Below are 24,819 nucleotides of genomic sequence, written 5' to 3'. Positions count from 1 at the left end.
TGGGCCGAGTTGACAATGTTGAAATCGGTACAGGTGCTAGATTCGCGATCGTGGAGGGCAAGCACGTTGTCTGATGCCTTGTGTCTGCGGTCCACCGTGTCTGATATCAGGTGGCTGGTTTGGTAGTGCCCCCGTCGTTCGCCGCTTGGAGCTCGCTGGCAACTTTATGCCACGCTCAGGGCATGCCCTTCTCGACACCGCTGTTCTTCGCTGTAATCTCCCGTTGAGTCTTATGTCATATGACCCACGGGCGCTGCAAATATCAGCCTTGCACATGATACACCGGTGATGTATGTACGCTGTGAGTATGTCGTGCATACTTTGTTAGCATGTCGACCCGCATGTCGTCCACATCACGGGGCTCCCACTGAATGAATCAGGCGTTGTCGAGGTGCTGCGCTCTACGGCTTTACCGCGAACCTGGGTCGCTTGTTTTATCCAATGTCCACCTACCTCGCCTGATATCCTCGGTGTTGGTCTCATCGTGCCACACCATGATGAGATGCCCTTAGTATCCCTCATTATTCATCGATCTCTTCATCCTCCAGTTCTTCCGGGCGCCTCCGCTGGCGAACAGAAACGACTCCGTCCTCAGCTATGGGGTAGAGCGACATGCGCACCCGCCGTCATGCTGAGGATCCAAGGCTGGCGCCAAACGCCAGCCATCTCACCGCCCAACCTACTTCCCTCCTTCCCAAGAACGTCTAGTGTCTCGTCCCTTGCTGTGGGTTCTATCCTTCTGGCGCATAGTCGGAGGGAGAAAAGTTGGGGGGTCAGATCGCTCGCGTCTGGCACAGGAGGGAGGAGGCCGGCCCGTCGGAAGAACACCGAGAGAGCAATTTCCCTTGGCGTAAGTGAGATATGTTAGGTGTTAGACCAGATGGTTTGGAGAGTCACGCTGGTGCTAATGTTAATCCTGCTGCTTGTGCGACGGTAGGAGGGAGATGTTAAGGCAATGGGCTAGCCGAGATATCAGAAGAATTACGCGGATGGAAGAACAGCGACGCGATGGCATTGTCGTCGTTGTCGTGTTCATCTGCCTCTGCGTTTTCAATACCGGAATCATCAGTAATAGAAATAAAATCACCATCCCCAAGCATCGGTCCAAACCCGTTAGCGCCTGGTCGGAGCACATTGGTTTGGGGCTCACCGGCTCATCGCTCAGCGCGCCGTTGTGTTCTGGAAAAACTTGCCAGCGAAACTGATCGATCTCACCACAATATCTGCGGGGATCGTGCCTAGTCGGAAATATGGGAGAGCCTTACTTGGTCCACAGACTTGGTTCAAGGGCATCTTCAATGTCTTCCTGTGTGGCTTTTCTGATCCCCAGGTTTGTACGGGAATAGAGGCGGAGTTAATGGCGTGACGCGAGGGCAAACCTTTTGCGAAATGCTCGGCGTGTGTCTTGAAACCCTGTCCTTGTCTTTGACCTTGGATCTTGTTGCTCCCCTTTTTTTGTGACTGGAGCAATCATATCCAGTGTCCGTTTTTCGCATTCTGAGCTGCCTTTGTGGAGGTTGACTTGGACCTGGCCATCACAGCAAGGAAAGAGAGATTCCTGCAGATTCCAACGATGCTGTGTTGTGGGACCCCATTCGCCTTTAGACCTCAGTCTGTCATTGATCATTGTGGACCTCGGGTGAAGGACCTGGCTTATCTTCTGGTGAGACGGGGTTGACTGAGTAGCCAAGAGGAATTGAATCTGCAGAAATTAGACCGACTCGTGCCCTGCCGCTCGGAGGTTGGCAGTCCCTCGAGCAAAAAATATATATCGTGGCGCATCTTGTCTGTCCTGTTGCCTCTGGTTCCATGCCTGATCTGCTTGCCTGAGTGGTCTGCTTGCCTCTCGGTCTACCCTATCGACGCCCAATCCACTTGACTTTCTTCGTTTCGACGTCGAATCTCCACGTCTCCCAAAAGATTTTCGAGATTTTCCCAGTCCATTGACGATCTCCATAAATAAATGGGCCGTATTCCATCTCAGGGTCTTTCCAATCTTCTTGGTAGATTTCCTCCTTCTTAGATATAAGCCATCTATCCATAGAGTTTCCTCGAATTTCACCAGAGTGTATTGAATCTTCTCCTGGCCTACCCCTTCAATATCGATTTCATATCCATTTTCAAGTGTTTGTACGTCTCACCAATGCAAATTTCAACAGCCTAGCCTACCTCCCACCTTTAATTCCTTTCACGAATTACTAGATCTGGTATTTTGTAGATCCTTTATATTCTCTCTTGTAGTATTTGATTTCCCAGGCGGTTTCGACTTAAATAGGACCCGTTAGGAAGAATGCTTTGAACCAGACTTTCATCGAGAAATCGGACCATGACCTCATGTACTCGCTGTTAGGGATTTCTTGGCAAGGAGGCAGAATCTAGCGACAAGCGTATATATAAGGTACCCCTGTAGTATATGGTTAATACTGTGCACGACTCTAAGCATGAGAGGCAGAAAAGGACATGCGTCTCTCATGCTGGGAATACGCTAGTCATAAGATTCCCCTAAGTCATAAAACCACTTGGCTGATGGCCTGATATCTTCGCCTTTGGCGTTGGTTGATCGTCGATCCGATCTTCAGCCGAATCCGTAACAACTTTAAATAGATACAGCTGGAGAAAGTGACACTATATCTTCCGGTTTGTGACGATGCTCCAGTGAGTCGGTGTCGAAACCATTTCAACAGGATGCAGTCTCGCGAAGCCATGATCTCTCTTGACCGACTAATACTATCCCCACCTAATCTTGGTCAACGAAGTATAGAAAATGGCTTTTTTGAAGCAAGGAGAAAGAATTTGCAAGAATTCTGTGACCATATGCCTGCTTCGCAATCGGCGCTTAGACACCTGGAGGTATGTCACCGTTCAGTTTCAGCACTCATGCTTTGAGAATTACATTGCCCTTTAGAACCCTTTGAAATTCAAATTCAAATTCGTGGAAATTCAAATTCAAATTCGTGGAAATTCAAATTCAAATTCGTGGAAATTCAAATTCAAATTCGTGGAATAAGCAGGCTGACTGTCACATGACTTTCCTCTCACCGCCTCCTTGCCATGCTGAGGTCATGGAATATTTGGTTCATTAACCAACGAAGAAGCATCACTCTGACCGCCTTCTAAGTCGCCGGATCGTGAAATAGTTCTGCCATCTCCCAATCGGGACTCTTTCACCTCTTGGTGACATCCCGATACGTGAAAAATGACCGCCATCTCCCAATTAGGAAAGTTTGGTTACACAAGTTAACTTGCTGAATCACGGAAACTTTAATTTACTTCTGAATTAGGAAATAAATATACCGAAAACGGAAATCTGAATCAAGGTCTAGAATATTTCTTCGATCTGCCTTCGTTCAGGAAACCTAAGAGACTCATTGCGTCATCCATTAAATGTTTTCAACCCTCCCAGCATCTAGGGGAACCGCAAGCCAGACTCGCGGCTGATTCAAATCAGAAAACTGGGTAGGTAGAGCACACATCTCCCGAAAATGCGGGTTCAAATGTTCTTCCACAGCATTTTTGGTGTGCTCCGGGACGCAGCACCCGAGAATCATAACTCTCCTCCACAGCGAGCCTTGCCAGCAGTTGGAAACGGAGAGAATCTCGCGGAACGTCCTTCTTGCCGGTGCAAGGAAAGTGAGATCTAACTAATCACAATTGTCACCTATATGCAAATAGCGGGCACGAGCCCATTTTGAGTGATTTTCTCAAGATATATATCTGTTCCAGAACGCTGCACAGCTGCAAATCTCCCCAAACAACCACAGCAACAGTTACTCTCCATATGAAATTTTAGACAATTTTTTGCTGCCGACTGCGGACTTCATTTTGAAGCTCTTGAATTAAAGTATGAGGGATACCAAGGCCCGGTTTGACCCCCGGATAGACTGCAAGGAAACAAGTTCGCAAAGCTGCGCATGAGATCTCTAGCCTTCCCCTTCTAGAACTCAAGTCCACTACCGAAGGGTCCGGTCGTGCGCTGCTGCTCGCTTTATCTATCCTTACCAACGCCTCAATGAGCTGAGAGGGAAGATACTTGACAGTGCGATGGACTGTGCAGGTGCTCGCATCCTCACGCCAAGAAGTAGGCCGGCCGCAAAGCACAAGGACATTCTCACCAGAAAAAGGGTGAGCATGAATGGCTGGCAAACCAACAACGTCCCTTCCGCAACCCCATTACCTTGGTTCTCCATCTCTGGATCCTCCCAAACATTCACCCCATTTGACAACAACCGATGTGCAGATATCGGTGTGAATAAGACACGACGTAGTTTCGTCGCCTGAAACCTGTACAATTATCGTCCCATTTCCGAACCAGGCCAGTCGATTTCCGCCCGAGGCTTCTAGATGCTAAAGAAAAGAACTCAAACTGACAGGCTCCAGGGCGTTTTGTGTATGGACGGAAGTGCCTGGCCACAACTGTGATGACATGGCGTTCGTGTCTTTTCTCTCTCCAAAATTCGCAGGTTGGGCGCCCCTTTTCTTCAAGTACAGTCTTTGTTCGAGAAGTGTGTACCTGTATGCTTGAAAAAACCTCTCGTTGCTTCTTGACTGCGCATCACAGCCAGAATACACGCCAGAGCAAAACTGCTTTCATATTCCCGGAGCCAGAACAATACTCTACTCACGACAATTCAGGAACACAAGGGATAGGCCTGAGGGAATGACTCCCAGATGTCGGACAGAGAGACGTCTTTCAGTCCGCTGACTGGTGGTTTCTTAGTGGATGGGTCTGTTGACCTACAGTTGTCATTGATGCCCATTTGAGAATTATCCGGACCATATCCCACTAGCGACACCAAAGTTTCGCCTTGCACATTTCGGTTGAAGTAGAGGAACAATTCAAAACCCTGAAGAGCAGCCGCTAATGACTGCGATCTGTTTCCCTTAGGGTTCGAAGGAGAGTCACAGCTATTCGTGTCCCCCGAATGAAGAAGGACTCCTTTGAAATTCTGAAGCCAGGAGATATCAGGCACATTGACATCTATCGAGAATTCCGGTTGCCGCATTCTTGATTCTGGTGGATGACGATGACGGTTAGCATTCCAGATTTCACCAGTTCCAATATACATCACTCTGAACATCGTCGATTGACTTCTCTGCTGGCTTCGACTAGTGGTCCTGAATGCCGGCGGTAACAGCCTGGCTCGCGTTCCTGAACATTGGACTGTCCATGAGCGCCTAGGGCTTCTAAAAGCACATGGTACCCAAGCATCTTCGCGGTGGCACAAGTCAAGTATCTCGAGACGCAACAACTGGTGTCGTGGACACACAGCGAGTGGTGTGAGAAGATCGTCTCAATGCCACGCCTTGTCCTCGGATTTGGTACATCTTCACCCTACTACCGAATGCAACGCATGGCGTAGAAAATGATCACCGCAATGGAGGAGAATTGGCTGTAGTCGCTTCTCCGACGGTCAAGTATCGGCGCCCGTTCAGGTCCTTGTTGCTGATGGTTCTGAGCATTCAAGATCCACCTCTTCTCAGGTGGTTGTGTATGTATACTCCCTCTCTCGTTTTCCCTTGCTGATCTTGCGTTTGGATATCTCACAGGTGTTGTCAGGGGTCCGCGACTGTGTTAGAGAAGGCAATTAGAGAATAGACAAATCAATAGAAGTATTTAGCAGTAATATCCTTCGTAGACTCGATGTATATACAGAGACTCAAAGCCTTGAAGAGGGTTTGAGTAGAAAAGGGGGAGAGTGTGCGGTCCTTATACGTTCCTCCCACGTCAGCGTCTTAGCCTCTTTGCTGTGTTTGTTCTGTAGGGCTCTAGGATAATCGTAGGTATCCTAATAGACTGGTTCATCTTTAGAGAGCGTACAAACCCTCCGACAAGGGAACACGAGTTCCGTCTCCAGGAGCCGGCAGCCCTAAGACAATAAAGCGCCGGACTCTCTACTAGACCTTGTCAAGGGGTTTGGAGACGGTTTGGAAGGAGCTCGATGTCACAGAGGACGTTGGGATCATCCCAGTCTGCAATAAAATCGGGATGGAGGATGCGTAGGAACCGGATTGTAACAATCGAGCAGGGAAACGACCGCAATGGCCGAGTTTTGGTGGTAATACCTGGAATGGCTAATGTTCAGGTGGCAGAACCATGGGGCAGAATAGCATAATCTCTGTGACTGGAAGTAATTCTGTCTTTTTGGACTATGGACTCATGGCATAATATGATTTCCCTTAGTATCGTGCTGTTCTATCTTGAGAATCAAGTCCCAACCCGAAAGCCATTCAAAAATCTTGGCGAAAGACCAGGCCTGATGTGGTCAACTTCAAAACCTCCGTATAGAAGAATCTGGCATTTCATCATCTCAGACGTGATCATCCATTCTTCAATCTGCTGATCATCATATCAAAACTTGCCGAATCGCGGATCAGAGGCATCCAGCAAACTCACAAGCATTGCGCCCGTCGAGAGGCGTCAAGGATTTCGAACCCATCCAGGCTTGTCTGTGTCCGCGGCACATCCGCAACTCTGAGACTCGAAGTCATAGGTTCGGATCAGCTAACCATTCCCTTGTTTTGGCCCAAGTCATTATCGGTGAAGCTAACCCATTTTCTGTCTTGCCAAAGAGAATTATGAAGACGTATTGCTGTAAATCCCAGGGAATGTACCATTCCAAACATTGCACAACGTCCCGAGCATAGAATGGATACTCAATGAGTCCGACCGATCTGCTGCTGGGCAAGATAGTGTTTACAGAGTCATTGTTTCCCTACCATGAATGTCTTTCGAAATTGACCGTGAGTTCCTCTCCGTCTTTGATGTCCTTCCTGGTCACAAGCATTGCTCTCACCTTTCCGGATACTCTCATTGTCTCGCGTTTTGCGTTTGCGGCAGAATTGCAAGCATAGTTGACCAGCCGGAGCGGATTCCTCTGTCTTTGCAGTAGGCCGAACAGACACGAGGTTTATCGGTGCGATCGTGTGGCCAGGGTGTATTCTCTCTTATCGCATCTAGGTCCCCTCTATCTTAGATGAGTCCAATGGCGCCAGATCTCCGGTGTAAACCCCGATAATGTCATCTTTCTGGTAGGCAAAGCCCCCCAATGTATCTGCCACTGCCTGGAGGCCTCCGACCTTTCTCTCCGTAGTTCATGATTCGGGGCATAGCTTTTAGAGCGAGTTTGGCACAGTCACAGGTCTCCTTCTTACACACTTCGCATTGCAGCTGATCAGATTGTATCGATGTTGGGTCGGCGGGCCTGTCCCATGGCCATCGCACCGACAGGTTTGGCTCAATAGTGTCTCTCCGAGTCACATATTTTCCCTCAAATGCCCCGGCATTAGTTTCAGGTACTCGAGGAGTTTTTTCTCCGAAACTTTTTCCAGATAAATGTTTTTGCCCTCCTAGCAAAACTCAGCGTCCACTGTAGTGGGATTCAAAGATATTGAAAAGCTATTCTAGCAAAGCAAAGAAAATCTGTATAATCATTCCTGATGTTCGCCAGCTCCTCGGCCAAGTAGCGTTGACCGAGTCGAATTAATAACACCTGGAACTTCGACTTTTAGTGAGAGTCGCTGATATTCGCAGTGATTTGTTGTAATCGATTTCCGCTGACGCCCAAGCGAGCCACATTGAAGCTCTAGTCCCTCTTACAGGAAACAAGGTCGCGGAAGTGAACGATCGCTCCCCGGCTGTGGATTGCCGCTACCAGACTAATAACCTTTGGAGTTGGAAGAAGCGCTTCGACTGGTGGGAATTTTACAACGGGTCAGTCGTTCTGATCTGTCGTTCGACTTGTTCTAGATCTTCGGAGCTTTCAGGGGCGGGCTACCCTCGTTGAGCCTTCAGTCTCTTCGATGCTCTGTCCTGGAACAGTTTGGCTGGCAGTTATTTGTTTTCTTTTTGCCGCCTTTCCCGTCTGCTTTTTGAAGTAATACTGCCCGCACCCCAGGGCACATTCGCAGATCTTTGGGTGGAAATAGCGTGCCCAGAGGGGCGGAAATTGGTTGGCATCGCCACACAGTTAGTGACGTGGAAGACTGCGTAGCACTGTCTCCACGTGTAAAGAACAAATCACAATGTCCGGCGATATGGATGTCAAACTCAACTTTGGTTTTTGTCAGTCTCTTCGGATTAATCAGCAACATGCTGTGGCGAACAAATTGATCGCGACTATTGCATTCCCAGTTCTTTCGGATAAATCCTTCAAACTTCTGAGTTGACATCTCTCAAATCAAAATCCAGAGCTTCGGACCGTCGATCACGAGGTTGTAAAAGCCCAAATGTGGATCTTCACAATGGAATGTTGTTCCAGAGCTATGGTAGGCAGCATATAGCTAGACTGTATTCACGCTATCAATGCATTCAATTCGTGACGGCTCCCGGCTCGGAGGAAGTAGAGACCCGAACTTGGACTTGAATAGGACCATGAAAATCAAATGCATGATCCGCCACAGTAAGAAATTGAGCCGTTTAGAGGACTTTTAGTCACCTGATCGAGGTGGTTCGGGGCTTCCTGCTGCGAAGGTTTTGGTGGCGTCACCTGCGACGTGTCTGGAAACTGGAACTTACTGTGAGCTATCAATAACTGGACGACTCCTTCGACGCCTTGGACTTGAGCTTCGGAATATATCGTCCCTGGAAATGATGGTCTTTTGGTGGAGAAGCAATTGCTTCCGTCATTCCATCCCAGTCAGGTTCGTCCAAATCCATGATTGAAACCATACTGGGGCAAGTCTCGTTCTCCCCCAGCCGGGTAATATTCGAGGCAAGGTTAACAATCAGTGCTCAACGTGGTTGCGGACTCCTTCGCCCCTCTAATATCATGCAGAAGAGTCCTGCGTTCGATACGAAGATGCCACAAAAACATTCTCGCCGGAGGATTGAAGACCCACATCAAAGAAGCCGTGGTTCCGAATGGAGGATACACAAAGCGTAGGCGAACTGAACTCGTCAACCCTGCGGCCACAATCAACTCCGAATCGCATTCCACCGGACGACGACCGAGTAAAGGATCAGGACGACAGGCAAGAGGAGGGTGGCAGGGCATTCAAATGACCAATGCTGAGATGGAACAGTGGGAAATTTGACATGGATTTGTTGGCAATGCCAATGCGTTCTGATAACCGGTGGTGGTGGAAGGGGATACCGTACCTTTTGACGATCAGAGTAGAGCATCTGAATAAGCCAGTGTCCGAAACTAGGGGTCCGTCGGCAGACGTCGTCAATGTAAGCTATTAAGCGATGGTTTTAGCCTCTGAGCCGGCGTACGGGGAAGAAATCTAGTGCGAGGCCGAAGCACGCACAATCTCGGAGCTTGCGAAAAAATGCGGGACCCCAGTCCTCCAATTCACACTCATCTATGTGATCTCCTGTCCCCATCATCCAAGGCCAGGTCGCCCTGCTGCAAACTTCCTCTCTAGCAGTCCTCGTTCTCGATCAGTCCTCCACGCCGCTCGATGCGTTCCCAACAGGGAAGGTTACCCTATGTCTTGGCACTGAAAATATTTTCACACCGCTTGCCACTGGATACGCTGCTCTGCCAGACTCGATCAATCAATCACGCATCTTTCATGCAACGCATTCTCCGCCATCTGTGGGCTGCGTGGTTACTGCTCACTCATCTCCCTCGCTCCATCTTCTCCACTTCCCTCATCTCCTCCGCTCCCTCCGTCTGCTCAGGACTGTTTCCTCGAAATTCACATTGGGTCTATCAAAAACGAGTGAATATGACCACTCGAACTCTCAATGGGCTCCCTGTTGACGAGCATGGGCAATTTTACTTCCCTGTTGATGAGCACGGCCACTATTACTGTGAATCTTGTGCATTTGTAGGGGAGAGCCGAACGTTCAAACTTATCAGTGATTGGAGAAGGCACATGAACAAGCACGAGAGGCCATACAAATGTCGCGAGCCAGGATGTGAACTCCCAGGATTTGAACGAAAAGCCGGATTGATCAGGCATCAGAGGGAAGTGCATAACCTACACTTGTCAATCTCTTTCTCGTGCCCGTTCCTGGACTGTGAGCGCAGTTGGCGGCCTTTTAGCAGGAAGCAAACCCTAGATCGTCACCTGCAAAAGTGTCATGTGTCAATGCCACAAAGGAACCTTAGTACACAATGGACGCTACCTGTGGAATCAGCAAGAGTCACAACATCAACCGAAGTAGCAGTTGGGTACCAGTCCCATATCGAAGTAATGACCCAAGGAGAGTTTGGACAGCAGTTCCGCGTCGAGGCAGCGACTGGTCGAGAAAACCACCCGACTTGGCACCCCGGAGAAGAACTTTGGCGCAGACAATATATATTTGAGTTGGAGGACTCTATAGGACAACTAGCACAGGCAATGACACCCACCTCCTTCCAAGTCCTGAAGGATGATACGCCGACCGTCATGGACCCTGGTCAAGGGGTGTACTGGACCGCTCAATGGGATCTCTCTGACGACACAAGCGCTTCTACATGTTGGGATTTCACAGACTTCGAGGCATCCATTCTGTGTCCGCAGACCTTCCACTTTTATCAGCCAAGTCTATATGACACAACGAATTCTCTGAGGACTGAGGAGGAATGGACTGAACAATACATGCCAGATTGTACAGGGTATAGAATGGGCATTCCAACTGGGCGAATAGAAACTGAGACACTTGTATAGATCCATCACTGTGCTGAATCAACCAAACCAAGGGAAAACAGGCTCAATGGCGGGCGCGTCAGGACCAACTTGTTGAGAATATCAAATCAATGGCTATCCTTGTTAGGACCGAGTCCCTTCTGCGAAATCGTTCATTCTCCACTCATCACGTTCTCTTTCTTATAAAGGCAATTCACTTCAGCCGGTTAATAGATGAACCGCCCGTTCCTGTTCGCTTCACTAAGGCTTATCTTCGTTGCGGGCATTCGACGCTCTCTGTCTCTCTTTTCTCATATACAAAACACAAAAAAACACACAAAAGCACCAGCTTTTTTTTCTTGGACGGGAATCCCCCCAGATTCTTTCTCAATTCAATCATTTTCAGACTGGATAGATCCATAGATATTGCTACTGGCGAGTTCCCTGTCAGCAGGCCTAACATCAACAACAGCTTCAAGTCAATGGTGGAGATGGTTGTATCGAACATGAAGGTTTCGAGGTCAGCCAGTGTCGCAAGGCATTTGACAGACACTTTCACGATACCCGCAATTTCCGCAGAACTAGAGGTGATATTCTTTCAAGTTAGGAGAACGATGTCAGTTGATCGTGGCCGTCTAGTGTCGACGTCAATAGAGGCCCGAAGCATTGAAGTTGATCAAGGTCTTTGCGAGACGTGAGGTTTCGGACGCGTGTTTGGCCACTTCAGTTCGACCTTCTTAGTGTGTGATGGAATGTTCACTGGCTACCGAACTACGCCTTGTTCTGTTTCCTCTCTGTTGTCGCTGGGCTCCTTTGCATATCAGACTACTGTCTCTAGGCCAGGGACGGATAAGCAGAACGGTGAATGTTGCTGGGCAGACGTTGTCAACACGACCATGGTCGAGAAAGATGGGCTGAGCAGGGGGTGGGCGAGAATGAGATTCCTCACGAGCCACAAAGCACACACAGATTCTGCTTCATTTCCTGGCTTGCATATTCGTGACGTGACTTGAGGCTGCGACTTAGGGCTGGGCTGATGCACATCGAAGCGCAGCGCGTTTTTTAGCTATAGCAGGCATCTTCTCTGATCTTGGGTTCATCTCCCTTCCAGAACAGGTTCTGGATCTGCGGTCTCCAGCATCTTTGAATGTCGTGGCTCCGTGGACATCGAGAGACTGTGTCACGAGCCCGCCGTTGTCCCCAAGTACCCTAGCTCTCCACCCGAATCGGGTGGATGGTATAGGAAGAAAAGAATAAGGCAAAGGATGGTTGAAGCACAATCTAAGGAGAGCTTTAGCACAAGGCTATCGGTTAACGCCGCCTTACCCTTTTTCACGTGACAGAAAAGAGAGGAAGCTATAAGAGTTTCCTCTCACCCGATTCGGGAGAGAACTCTTCCTTTTTTTTTAAGCGTTGAGTCGTTAATACGACTACGTGATATAGAACAAGGCATTCAGCTACTCCAATTCTCTGTACCTACTGCGTTGCGTAGGTCCCTGATAGACTGCTCTTGTTCAGGCGCTGGCCAACGTTGGCTCTGTGAGACGGAGAACTGACACGTCGAGGACGCAAATGGATAACGGTAGTCTGTCTTCCCGACAACTTGCCTGTGTCAAAAAATGCCAACCTGAAACCTTTCCACTCAGCGCCATCCATGTCGATGCCGTCCTGCTGTAAATTGCGCCGGCGGTTGGACGGCGTTTGAAAGTGGCCTAATGCTCGATATTGGTCACTATCTCAGAGACTCCCTCATCTCGCAGCCGGATTGTCCAACCAAAGGGGAGGGGAGGGTGAGGGAGAGGCAGACATCTTCCTCAAACCAAGTGTCAGACTATCCTCAAGGTCCTCATTGATGTCTTGCGACCTCGAGTCGAGGAAGTGACTATTTTTGCCGCTGGTAGGATAGCGACGGAGGTGTGGATCGTCGGTAGGATTAGAGTATCCAATATTCTCACCGAAGGGATCTCTTGTCTTCTCGAAAATGCAGTGATGAGACACATCATGGCCGATGCATATTACCTCTGGGCAGGCGCTCAGAGCGACCTGTATGACCAGTCGGTATTGATTGCAATCCAGGTTCCCACCCCAGTTTTGCAAGGTCTCAAACTGCCACCCTGAATGAGATCGTGGGTTTGTTTTTCCAGGATTGCCACCTTCAAGCCTCTCTTTGACCGCATCGAGGGCGATATCGACCTGTGCCTGTATCCCAGCCACCAATAATGATAAGGTCGCATATTTCCGACGAGGGTTATCGAGGATGACTTGTTGAGGTGTCGGCATCTGTTCTGCTCTCGTCGTGATACAGGGGAATTCAGCTGAGGATGAGGTTTCCATCCTCGTCTCTTCCAGGACGCGTCATCATCGTGGCCTTGACTTCCTGTCGTTTGAGGACTGACAGGCACATGAAGCCTTGGCCACTTGCTGTAACGACTTCTCGGCAAAGCCAGGTATCCCAGCCAATCCTCAAACATTTGCAGCTTACTGACGGGCAGCCTTCGCCCACATCCGGTCCTCTTTGTAAAGGATGGAGTGCAGTGTAACTGAATTAGGGCTGCATGTAAGCATTGATCGATTATCACGGGTGGCGAGAGGAGAAGTGGAAGCAGGATGCCGCTGACAAGGCTGGGGAAGACCCAGCCCGGGAAGGCGGCGGAAAAGAAACACGAAAAGGCCAAAGTAAAGGCTGGTCGCTGGGTGTGCCTGAAGACGCAGAGAGACCAGCCTCACTCGCTGTCGTATGTTTTGCTTGGTGTTGAACAATCAGGGAAAATTCATGTATATACGGCTTCAAGTCCCGGAAAGCACGACGTACTCAGGAATTTCTCTTGTTCGTCTGTTGTGCAGAGAACATGTGGCTGCTCCCCGCGCGAGAAGAGAGCCACATCCTAGACCCCTTGGTATCTGGGCTTTTCATAGTCCTGCGGAGCACTCTTTGCTGAGCAATAACAGCTCACGATTGATTGTATCTAGTCTTCGGTATGAACAAAGCACTCGGTCACGGAACAACAAGAGCCTTCATCCAGATGACGGGTTGTGTTGACAGGGTCGCGAGGGCGCCACTGGGGCAAACCACCTGAGACGCTAGGCGTTTCACCAACTGCGCAAACTGCCTCAACCTCGTTGTTGTTGCAGACCTGTGATAGGATGGCGACGGAATAGGAGGTTTCAGGAACGATCTTATGGTTACAGGCCAATGTATATATAAACAGGCAGAGTCTCTCTGAATCGCCAGGGGGACAGAACACAATCAACCTGATAGATCCACAACTGTTCTGCGTTCAACAGGTTGGCCGTCCAGTCGGTCGGAAAGCGAGGTAATGAATCACTGTGAGACTCTGACCTCCTTGGTCAGTAACCCCACCGACTCTGTGTTTTCCGCGCAAACAGACCGGTTTAACAACTTCTCGTTGAACCGAACCGTCAGGCGGCTCATCCGGCAAAAATCAGGAGGGAAAAAAAGAGAAAGTCGAGTCCAGTCAAGGCGTGAATATCGTTCATTCATTGCATTATGTTGCGTTGCTAACGCGGACTGCTCGGCGCCTTTTGGTCTTGCTACTCAGAACAGAAAAATCGACAATTCAAAGACATCAAAGTCGTCTAATTGATCAAAATAAATCAAAGCCACGCAACGCAAAGTGAAGGAAAGGAAAGCAAGGCGAGGCACGGCAAAGCATTCTCAAGCTCAGATCCGAGGTCCAAGCAAAAACAAAGCATCTTTCACGATCCGAAACCGCTCATGCGCCACTCACACACTGCAGAAGCATGAACAGACACGCCAAATATGTTCCAGCCTGGGTCCCGCTCGCGTCAGTCGATCGTGGCCATCTGTCGGCGATGGAACGATCAAGGTGTCCTGAGAGACACGAGGCTTCGGACTCAGTTCCGCCAATCAGATCGCTCCATTTGCGGAGTTCACATTTGTGGAGCTCAATGTTTTTCATTGTCATACACGTACTTTTTTGCACAACTCTTTCCCACAAAGGAGACAAAATATCCCGGCCGTCCTGTCCTGTCCTGTCCTAGGTTGTCCATTTCCTTCAGTCTCTGATGCGTCGGCGGGGCTCACTACTCTGCGAGTAGGGATTCGAGCCAATCCGGCCGTTGGAGACCAGGTCGTTGAAAAAGGGCTCCCAGATATTTTGTCTCCTTTTTGGGAAAGAGTTGTCGGTATGTTGGCCTGTTGGTATGCCAGCAGACCAACAGACCGACATACCATTCTACATTGCCTCATTCGGAAGGCTCTCACAGGTATATAGCCATGCCTCCGCCCCTGTCCCAGTTATACTCTCTTCGTAGCCAATTCATGTTACCTACTGGACCATACTGTTCTCAGTGACAAGACTGCTCATACCTTGCATTTCCCTCACAGAGTTCATACTATCAAGGATCTGTTACTGAGGAGCCTAACCTGGTTAGGTGATAGGGCAGCAGCTCTAACATGTGTCTGCATCATCTGGGACTACAGCACTGGTGTCGCTTACCAGAACTGGCGCCCAGGTGTTACGCCTTCTCTCGATCCAGGGCAGTTCTGACCTTGCCCTTTGTTCTTGCGCTGCAGTGACATACTTTCCCAACAAGCGCTGGTCTCAGAGAGCGGCACTTCCGCGAGAGGCGCGCATACTGTACTCGGCCCTCTCTCTTTTGCGAGATTTTGGGCGTGATGAGGTTCTTCTCCACGGTATTTTCTGCCATGGGGCGATCCATCTCTTCTGGGAGAAAATCCTTGTTCTACAGGGTTGCAGCAAGTTCCCTCAATAAAGTTTCGCGCGTTTTGTGGAGGGGAAATTCTTCCAAAATCTCTCAGGCCTCGAGGGCCCACCTGCTCTGAAAATCGGTTAGCTCTTTGGGCCCAGGGATTGGATAAGCCGTTGTGTGTCTTACAGATTTCTCTATCCGGGGTCGTGGGGCAGTCCATGGTTGTCCAACGCAAACAAGAGCAACGAGAAACTTTGTAAGGAGCAATCAGAGGATGCCGGGGTGGATGGATGGAGAGGATCGACTGGTTGCAGAATGGAAAGACAAGGGGAAGGATTGCAGGGTGGACTGTTGGAGGATTGGGCGGAGGGGAAGAGGATGATGCATACGAGCTGACCGCACGAAGTGGTGAGTGGTAAGCTTATACAGATAAGATTGAGGCTAACAACCAGGCCATATGCGTGGTTAGTATCAAGCTTGAATCTGCCCAAACAGCAATGAGGCTGTCACGATTCATCATTTTGTGCCCATCTGCTGTCAGTTTGGCTCACTTCCAAGTGTTTTCCTGGTTTTTTTGCACGTCAAAGAGCTCAGCAACTCCTTTTCAAGCATCAATCAATGCAGATTCTGAAACAAGGCTAATGAAATTGCAACGATGGACAGTAAAACCGCTTATCTTGTTCATCTGGACTCGCCTCGTCGGCATCTTCGGGGACCGCGACGCGGAGATTGTGGGCCGGCACTGGGTGGCGGCAAGGGTGCGGGAAATGAAATCTCGTATTGCAAGGGATTGAAATTGGGCAGTGTTATTTCAGAAAGGCGGCGGAGAGGGGAAATACGGAGGTGGGATAAGAGGCCCAATGCGTGGAGAGCATATCGTATTGTCGGATGGAATTGTGGAATTATCTGATCTACCTAGTTCTTGGAGGCGCCGCGCTGTCGCATTGTCACTGCAACCTCGCCATGGACGTTTCCCTGTTTGCACCCCCTGTCCGCCCTATCAATACCCATTGCCTTGTTTCGCCCCGTCCAACCACCTCTCCCAAGTACGAGTTCAGCTCTCCGCAATCCTTAGGCACGACAATCATTCTTGGTCATCCTATCGCAGCTCATTGCCCAGCGTAAGCAGTGCCTCCTTCTGTTTCCAAAGCAAACTATTCTCAGCTGAAGTACTGGGGCGCCGTGTTGAAAGCGGCTTGTGCTGTTTGCCGGCCCTCCGCCGAGTTTGACCAGGAGAAATTAAACTCGCCACCGCCACCTATTTTTGTTGATACATTGTGCTGTTTTCCAGAGTTTTTCGGGGGAGGGAATTTTGAATTGAGCAGACTCGCCCAGCCAACGTAGGGAATGAGCTGGGCTGCACCAAGCAGTAGTGCGCAGTGCACGCGGAGCGCCATCTGCGTTGATCTCAGTCATGTAGTGATTTTGTGCAGCCATGAAGACCATTGCTGGCGCGGCAGGTCGGTGTCCGGGTTGTCTTTTCTTCACTCCAACATCACAGAATGCGGCAAAACTCTTGCTGGAATTTGATACGCTCGTCTTCACTGTCAAAGTGCAGGGGTTGGTCTTGCTTGGCTGCGTTGTGGACAATGTCCACGTCGGCTTTGATCGCTTCCCAGTCTACGAGACGGTTCATGAAGTCGCCGGCTTCAAGACTCGATTGCCATTTTTGTGTCGTAGCCATGCTCAACATGATCATGACTGGCGTGGAGAATCACAGACATGGCGCCATTGTTGCCCTGTCTGATACAACTCGGGTTGGAGGTACGGTCACTACAAAAGAGGTTCGTGACAAAAATAAATTCGTCGTTCTGGTAGAATTATGCGACTTCGATGGCCCCGCTGGCAGCGCCATTCATGGCCGTGCCGCCATGCCGCTGTGGTGATTGACGCGCGAAATGTTGATAGCGGAGAGCTTCAATCCTGGTTGGGGGATGCCAGGCCCTAATAGATATCATGGGGAACATGTTTGTAGCGTTTAGAGCCGCAATGGGAACCAATATCGGATGCATTTCCACACGACCGATGAGAGGAGAATAACTTTCCAACCGCTCAGGACCGTATTTGGATAGATCCAATCGCGGTTTTTGATCCTCCCTGTATGGATTTGGCCGAAGATTTAGGCTGTAGCTTTGGTGACTGAGCGGCAGGCTCGGGATCAGCTGTTGCTCGTCTGGCTTGTCCAGGTCAATCAGTCTCGTTGTGCGTGCAGCCATCTCCTTTAAAGGGATGGTCGTCTGGGTGATCCATCGGGCAAGCCCTTGTTCCTGACGAATTGCGTCCCCAATAATTCTCATCCCAGATATTGGGATAATTTGGTAAGAAGACTTCGGCGAGGTTCTTATGCGCTCTCTCCGCAATGGTGCGCCTGGCGCCATATTGAGGAAAAAGTTCTCCCATCCTTTGCTGCCAAATAGATACGTACGGCGGGTGATGTGATGGATATAGAAGTCGATGTCTGCAACCGTGTCACGCAACAATAGCTCCTTTACCGCTTGCAGGAATTGCAAATTGGCATCCAATGCTAAAATTGCCGCGAATTTCGCCTTGGTTGCTGGTGAGGGAAACAAGTCGGGAGTGCGAAAAAGTCTGAGAATCTCTGTGCGTAAAAACTGCAGCCGCTGGATTTGGTCATCCGCTTCATGGGGCCGGGCAAGCTTTACAAGTGGAAAGGCCTTTGCGCGAAGGACTTCCATGATGAGAGTGATGAGATATTCATCGCTGCAAACTACCAAAACCTCTCTACTAGCTGTTACAAAAGGTCAATGAGAATAAATTGCGCGATGAAAGGGAAACTCACAGTTCAAGACTCCTCTATGCTTTGCCTTTCTCTTGTACCGCTCACCTTTGGAACGAACAGTCTGCGTATCAGCCATGACATGGAACTTCTTGTGATGAGTTTCATCAGTCCACAGCATCAGATTGCAGAGTCATAAACTTTAAGCTTGAAATCCGAGCTGAAATAATTTGAAAAGAAGCATCTTCAAATGAGGATGTGACATGAGACTGGCGAAATTCACTGATTTCAGAATTGGAGAGGTTGGGCATGCAAGTGATGGTATTTATCTGGGGAACAATACAGTAGAAAAGGTGAGGCAGAATGTGAATGTAACAAGTGAATTCCTGGTGACATCGATGATGAAAAGAGCTAGATTTCAAACACTTCAGTCTTTCCTCACTTCGGATTCAAACCTTTCCCCTTCATTCTCTCCAATTCAACTGCTCTCTCACTCAATTATCAGTTCTCCCGGGAAGTTGAAACATCAGTCTCACATACCAGTTCCTTTGTTTGTTTATAAGACCCGTGCACGATGGCCATCCAAAGCAAGATGGTTGCGGACAATGACCCAATCCCAACCGTGGTCCAAGAATTCTTTCGCTCACTCGCGCCAGCCCAGTTGAGCTCGATCACCAAAGCAATTGTGGCTACTATCCCGGAGCGTTCGACAAGCGAAAATCGCATGTCCTTTATCGCACGCAACAAACGAACAATGTCACCGAAACGTCCTTTGAATGGTTTCATTGCCTATCGAGGTGAGCGCACCATTCTCGTCTGATCTCCTCTGCTAAACAATCGATAGCATACTACAGTCCCGTGTTCAAGGGTGCAACCCAGAAATCGAAAAGCGGCTGGATGAAGACCCTGTGGGAAGCAGAGAAGAAGAGAGCGATGTGGGGTTTGTTGGGACAAGCATACTCCGACATGAGAGACCACCATACCGAGTCGATTGCAGTGGACAAGTTCCTGGCGATTGCGGTGCCATTGCTCCCAATCATTCCCGTGGATGAATACCTGAACAAGATGGGGTGGATATTTGCGGTCGACAGCAGCGGCGAATCGGTACTTGTGCGAAGCCAAGAATTCAATGAGGCCGCTTTGGACGCCGAGTATCCTCCTGTGTGCAGGCTGTCCCTGCGTGACATTGTCGAGCACTGCTACCGTCAAGGGCTGGTGGAGCGCCGTCGCCGGCAGCGCACCCGTCAACACCCATTACGCGACGCGCTGGTGCGAGAGGGTTTGATGACGCTGCAGGCTGCGGCCTCCGCTGCTGCTGGTGGCGGCGGTGGTGGAACAAGCGGTGGACCTGCTGGTACCGCCGCCGCCGCTGCTGTTCCTCAAACTCCGCCACGCAGCTGCGGCGCTCTGACTCTTGCAGTGATGCCGCAATCGGTACGTTGGTCCCATGGCCCAAATCAAGCTCTCGTTCTCCCGACGTTGACCCAAGGCTTGCTGACTCTATGCCAAAACAGGTTACATCTCCTGCTACAAGCGAGCAAATCACGAACGGCACTCAAAACCTGGCATTGGCGGGATTGAGCAACGCAGCCAGCGCAGTCAGCACTCCCAGTCTTGTGGCCGACAACGAGCACAACGAGCTCGAGGCAGCCGATTTGGACTACCTGACCATTGAGCACGTCATTGCTGACCAGCAGTCGGCATATGGGCGCACCAACGGGCCTTCTCAGGCCGGATTGCATTTCCACCCAAGCATCTCTCCGCCCATTTTAGGCTTTGATCCACGGGTTATTCAGGACGACTTTGACCCATTCAACCTCAACCTGTTCGGGTATGACATCAACAGCCACACGTGAAGAGAGCAATGCCACTCCGACGCTCTACTCAGGTGTTGCTACGCCTGGTAAGAATCAAGATCGTGTGAAGCGAGCAAGACACACCACACATGGTGCGACCGGAGACGATACAAGTCTAAATTGGAAGTGAGCGGGAGATTTTTGAGTGTGCAAAGGCATACCAGGCTTGCAATCATAAGAAACTAGCAGCAGTCGCAAGCATTTCAGCATTCAAGCAATCACAAGGACGAAGTTGGGAGAGGAATATAGAGGAGATATCTTGAGATGGAGACTGCGAGGAAGGGGGAAGGGAAGGGTCAGCATCGGGTGGTTCAGTGTCTGCGGTGCTCCATGAAGGGGGGTTAGCATACAGTATGCACAAAGGCGCAGGCGCAGGCAGGTCGGAGTGCGCGAGTGCGACATAGTTGCCGACGCAACCCAGCGCAGCGCAGGGATGTGATATCGGGTTTCAAGGATTAAGGAGATTCAAGGTATGGCATGGGTGATTTATTCAGTTCTGTTCATAGTCTGATACAGTACGATTTCATCCACCGCTGCCATCAGGTCGTGATTGCAGCAGATCTCAACCACCAGACCGAGGCCTCGAGTGCAAAATGCCTATGTTTCTCGTTAATCTGGAGAAGATTGAACCTGATGATAATAATTGGTAAAGCTGGACCGTGAAGTGTTGTATCTGACACGACTTGGACGTCACCGCAGCTGAAGTAGGGGCTGCGCATTGGCTAGCTGCAGACATTGCCCTGCCTCTGTTGGGTTCTGGTTTGGATTTTTGGGTCGTGATTTGCCGATCGCTAGTCCTATGCCGTCAATTGGGAGCCTACCCCGCTGCTAGCTTATTGCCTAGGTTCCTTGAGCCTGATTGGACCACGAATGTCTTCCTTGCTTTTTGATGTCTCGACTTCCACCTCCAAAGAACTATCGACGAGGTTGGCAGCGATGAGCAGGATGGAAAATGGCCCTTACAGACATCTGCCCACATGGATGGATGCTGAATCATGGACAAAATGAGTGCTGTCGACAGCCGCTTGTCTCGTACGATGGTAGCTGCAGCTTCCGAGCCTGCGCCGTGCGTGCGCCGTGTCGCCTCCGCAGCCCGACAAGCCAATGGCATTTCTCCAAGGCAGTGCAGAGTCTTGCCTTGTTGTTGTTTGGCAGAGCGGGTGGTATTGCCGGCCGCCACTCGTCGAGAAACATTCTCCGGAGTCCTTTTGAGCTTTGGGCTTGAGCTTGAGCACAACATCCAGCCACCGTACTTGGCGCACGCCGGGCTGAGATTGGCAGTTTCACCCCAACTCGTGTCTCGATCGGATGTAGTAGCATTCAGCCTTCTGTCATGTGCATACTTGATAGCAAAGTCTGCAGCAACCTCCTCCGAAGCGGTCGAAAACTTGCTTGTTTCGTCCCAGGCGAAAGACAATTGCTTTCAGCCAGAGAAGGGGAGTGGTTGTGGACCTTGACGTTGGGTCGTCCCGGCGGTGAGTGGTCATGGCAACCCAATGGCAGCTGCTGGTCCAACCTGCAAAGTTTTCCACAGGCGAAGGGATGAAAATGTGGAAGTCATACACCGAGAGGTTGGCAAGATTGGGCAGCGACTCCTCTGTGGCGCTGATTTTCCTTTCTCGCTCAAAAGAGATTGTACAGATGACCGACGAGGAGAAAGGGTTCCGCCAGCGATGGCCATGACCACCAAGGCCTTTGACGGCAAGAAGGGCTTAAGCAACAAATCCGGTCCGGTCACAGACGAGTCTCAGCTGCTCAACGACACTGTCGTTCACCAAGACAATGGCACCTTCTCCAAACTGCGCCGGCGAGCAGCCCGGAGAAATTGGGCGTCGATAGCGAGGCCAATGACCGCAAGCGTAGTGTTAAGGATCCCTACTGATCCTAACTGGGTTAGGGTTCTCAGCAACAATTCTAGTATAGCATAAGCTGGTTATGGATCACGCGCGGTATGAGCGGTCCTATGTTACTAAGAACTGTATAGTCCAGTAGATAACATGAGTTGGCTACGAAGAGAGCGTAACTATCTAGGGGAGTGAGGGTGTATATATAATGTTGATGCTCTGTGCGCTCTATGCACTCTGTGCGCTCTGTTGATAGAGCCGATAGAGCCAACAGAGCCAGTAGAGCGTACCACATAACTTGCCCCTGTTTCCTTATGAAGGCTTCTTCCTTTGTGGCCAATGAGTGTATCCTGTCCTACCCCTCATGGCTCGTGACTAGCCTCTCCTAAGGCTGTGTCTAACACGTGGTGGCTCTAGCGTATATCGGCATCTGGGGGCATTCTGCTACTTTTGTACGTTGTCCCAATCCTACTGCTTACAATACTTCTGCACTATAAATTTATACTCGACGCCGTGGTAGTGGGTGTTCGCCCCAGTTATAGGGGTACTTACTCTAGTGTGGACCGCTATTTAAGCTTATTTAGCCTTTTTTATCCTGTCCTTATTCTACTCTTACAATTCTTTTTTTATTAAATATTTATGTTCCACGCTATAGTGGTACCCTAGATCGAAAAGGATACGGGCGGATGGGGTAGCTCGACTAAGGACCGGCTATCGGCCTAGGTGCATTCGGTAGTAGCCGCGCACTTAGGGAGTATTGTGCTTATTAGAATTAACTCTTTCTATCTCTCCGTGCCTCTCTTCGCCCTCTCTTCTACTTTCTAAATGTCTAGGCGTAATGGTGTAAATATTAAGAAGAAGTTAATAGGAGCGAGAAATACGTAAATAGTGTTAAGGATCCTTACTAATTCTAACTAGATGTTAAGGATCCCTACTAATTCTAACTAGGTTAGGGTTCTTAGTAATAATTCTAGTAGTATAAGCGAACTTATATTACTACTCTCCTCTAGAGTAATTTTCGTTAGTTTAGTGTTAGTCTATATTATTAGATACAGCCTTAAGGAAGCCCGACTACGAGCCGCACGAGCACGACTCACCACGTTCATTAGACACTTAGAGGGATCCACGAAGAAATAAGGCTGGGTCACGTGATATACCCTATTAGCCCTGTTGGCTCTGCTAGCCCTATTAGCATAGAGCGCATAGAGCGCATAGAGCGTAACAGAGCGTAAGCATTATATATACACCTTCATCACCCTAGGTAGTTATACTCTCTTCGTAGCTAACTTATATTATCTACTGAACTATATAGTTCTTAGTAATAGAGAACCCTACTTATACCTTATGTCTTCCTCAACTAGCTCATACTATATTAGGATTATTGCTAAGAACCCTAACCTAGTTAGGATTAGTAGGGATCCTTAACACTTTAGCTACCACCTCCGTTATAGAAGACAACCCCTATGAGTAGACCGAACCGACCCGCCTCACCTATAGACGAACTTACGCAACGTACTACACGACTATTACTTAACGATAATACGATGTCGATAACCTCGAGTACACTAAGGCCAACACTAAGCACCCTAAGGACTACGGCCAGTGCACCACCACCGGCGTATAAGATAAGTGTAGTAAGCTCATCGAGAGACGTGCTATTAATAGTTAGTAAGGGAAAGATTAGCAACCCACCTAAGCTCTTTAATGGCGTAGAATCTAAACTTATACCCTTTATTCACTATATAGATATATATATTCTAATGAACCTCACTAACTTCTAGAATAACTTATAGAAGATTCTCTTCATAGGAAGCTACTTTAAAGGAGACGCTAAGGTATAGCTTAGACCCTTCATTAAGAATTATATAAAAAATGAGGGAGACGATAGGGAGAATAAAACTATTAATCTATTCGAAACCTTCATAGAGTTTAAAGAAACGATGAAGCTAGTATTTAGAGTAAAGAATAAGAAAAAGGAAGTCTAAAAGAAAATAGTAGGCCTCCGATAGACGGAATTAGTTTAAGAATATACGATAAAATTTAGAACACTAAATATAGCTCTAGGTTAGTAGAATAATATTACTATCTCGATCTTTAGGGAAGAACTAAAACTAAAAATTAAGTGGGAATTACGATATCTTAAGAAGACCACCCTAGAAGACTAGATAGTCGCCGCTATTAAAGAAGATAACGATATTAAAGAATATCGGTAATAAGAACCATATAATCCTAGAAAGATATAAGCTATAAAGGCTCAATAAGTAAATATCTAGAAAAGACGTAAGCCGTACTACGGACCCTAATCTATAGATCTAAGCTAGGCGTAGAAACGGCGAAATAACTTTAGAAAGAATAAACTAAAGGAGCCTTCCGGAAAAAAGAAGAAAGTTACCTACTATAGCTACGAAAAACTAGAACACTACGTAAAGAAATATAAATAAAAGAAGAAGTAGATTACTGCCGTAGAAAAATAACTAAAGTAGGAGAAAGTCGCTAAAATAACTCTAGAAGCTAATATAGCTAAAGAAGAATATATACGCCTAGGCGACTCTATAAACTAAGAGAAGATAATCATTACGGAGATCACTACTAATAAGATCTACATTCGAACTAAGTACTAAATAAGAAAACTATACTCTAACCCGTACTATCTACGGCGAATTATGGAACATAATTATACGGTATATAAATTAGACGGATTATCAGTAGATATAGAGATAACCTTTAGGATTTATATATACCGAAGTTAAGAATATCTATGAGTTAACACTCACTCGGATTTTATACACACTCACTAAGGAGGAAACCCATAGGGACAATCGCTAACCTAGATTTCTTCCGATAATACGACGCCACTTAAATATAACATAGCTAATTCTAAATATAACTCGGACCCCGACCACACTAAGGAAAGCTAAATATAGGAATCTAAAGAATTCTTCATAGAGAAGAAAATTAGATAACTAATTCGAGAAGCCACCGAACGAGTTATAGCGACGGTAGCGTAAACGGAATAGATTACCCGCGAAGTAAGGGAGGCTATAGACTAAGAAGAAGTCTTCTTACGATTCCTCATTGAAAGGAATATTCTAGATATTGCTAGAATGACGAGACTTTTAGAAGAAGAGGT

At 48.6% G+C, this 24,819-nt stretch overlaps 6 protein-coding genes across 6 annotated transcripts; 3 read left to right on the top strand and 3 right to left on the bottom strand.

The window, feature by feature from the left end:
* Nucleotides 1-10,143: 10,143 nt before the first annotated feature.
* Z519_12111 (uncharacterized protein) lies at nucleotides 10,144-10,599 on the top strand (the record flags this gene model as incomplete). Its single annotated transcript, XM_016769819.1, has 1 exon — nucleotides 10,144-10,599. The coding sequence occupies one exon, from the start codon at nucleotides 10,144-10,146 to the stop codon at nucleotides 10,597-10,599; it is 456 nt and encodes a 151-aa protein (XP_016613878.1).
* A 1,707-nt stretch (nucleotides 10,600-12,306) lies between these two features.
* On the bottom strand, nucleotides 12,307-12,837 carry Z519_12110 (uncharacterized protein; the record flags this gene model as incomplete). The annotated part of the gene is made up of 1 exon (XM_016769818.1): nucleotides 12,307-12,837. One exon carries the CDS (start codon nucleotides 12,835-12,837, stop codon nucleotides 12,307-12,309), a length of 531 nt encoding a protein of 176 aa, XP_016613877.1.
* Nucleotides 12,838-16,747: 3,910 nt separating this feature from the next.
* On the bottom strand, nucleotides 16,748-16,951 carry Z519_12109 (uncharacterized protein; the record flags this gene model as incomplete). The annotated part of the gene is made up of 1 exon (XM_016769817.1): nucleotides 16,748-16,951. The coding sequence occupies one exon, from the start codon at nucleotides 16,949-16,951 to the stop codon at nucleotides 16,748-16,750; it is 204 nt and encodes a 67-aa protein (XP_016613876.1).
* A 121-nt stretch (nucleotides 16,952-17,072) lies between these two features.
* Z519_12108 (uncharacterized protein) lies at nucleotides 17,073-17,948 on the bottom strand (the record flags this gene model as incomplete). The annotated part of the gene is made up of 1 exon (XM_016769816.1): nucleotides 17,073-17,948. One exon carries the CDS (start codon nucleotides 17,946-17,948, stop codon nucleotides 17,073-17,075), a length of 876 nt encoding a protein of 291 aa, XP_016613875.1.
* Nucleotides 17,949-18,563: 615 nt separating this feature from the next.
* Z519_12107 (uncharacterized protein) lies at nucleotides 18,564-19,845 on the top strand (the record flags this gene model as incomplete). Its single annotated transcript, XM_016769815.1, has 3 exons — nucleotides 18,564-18,786; nucleotides 18,834-19,423; nucleotides 19,504-19,845. 3 exons carry the CDS (start codon nucleotides 18,564-18,566, stop codon nucleotides 19,843-19,845), a joined length of 1,155 nt encoding a protein of 384 aa, XP_016613874.1.
* Nucleotides 19,846-21,518: 1,673 nt separating this feature from the next.
* Nucleotides 21,519-21,773, top strand: Z519_12106 (uncharacterized protein; the record flags this gene model as incomplete). Its single annotated transcript, XM_016769814.1, has 1 exon — nucleotides 21,519-21,773. One exon carries the CDS (start codon nucleotides 21,519-21,521, stop codon nucleotides 21,771-21,773), a length of 255 nt encoding a protein of 84 aa, XP_016613873.1.
* Nucleotides 21,774-24,819: the final 3,046 nt, after the last annotated feature.

The sequence above is a fragment of the Cladophialophora bantiana genome (genome assembly GCF_000835475.1).
Source record: "Cladophialophora bantiana CBS 173.52 unplaced genomic scaffold supercont1.26, whole genome shotgun sequence".
NCBI lineage: Eukaryota > Fungi > Ascomycota > Eurotiomycetes > Chaetothyriales > Herpotrichiellaceae > Cladophialophora > Cladophialophora bantiana.
Note: the sequence above shows the minus strand (reverse complement) of the source record. Positions and strands in the feature narration are given on the sequence as shown.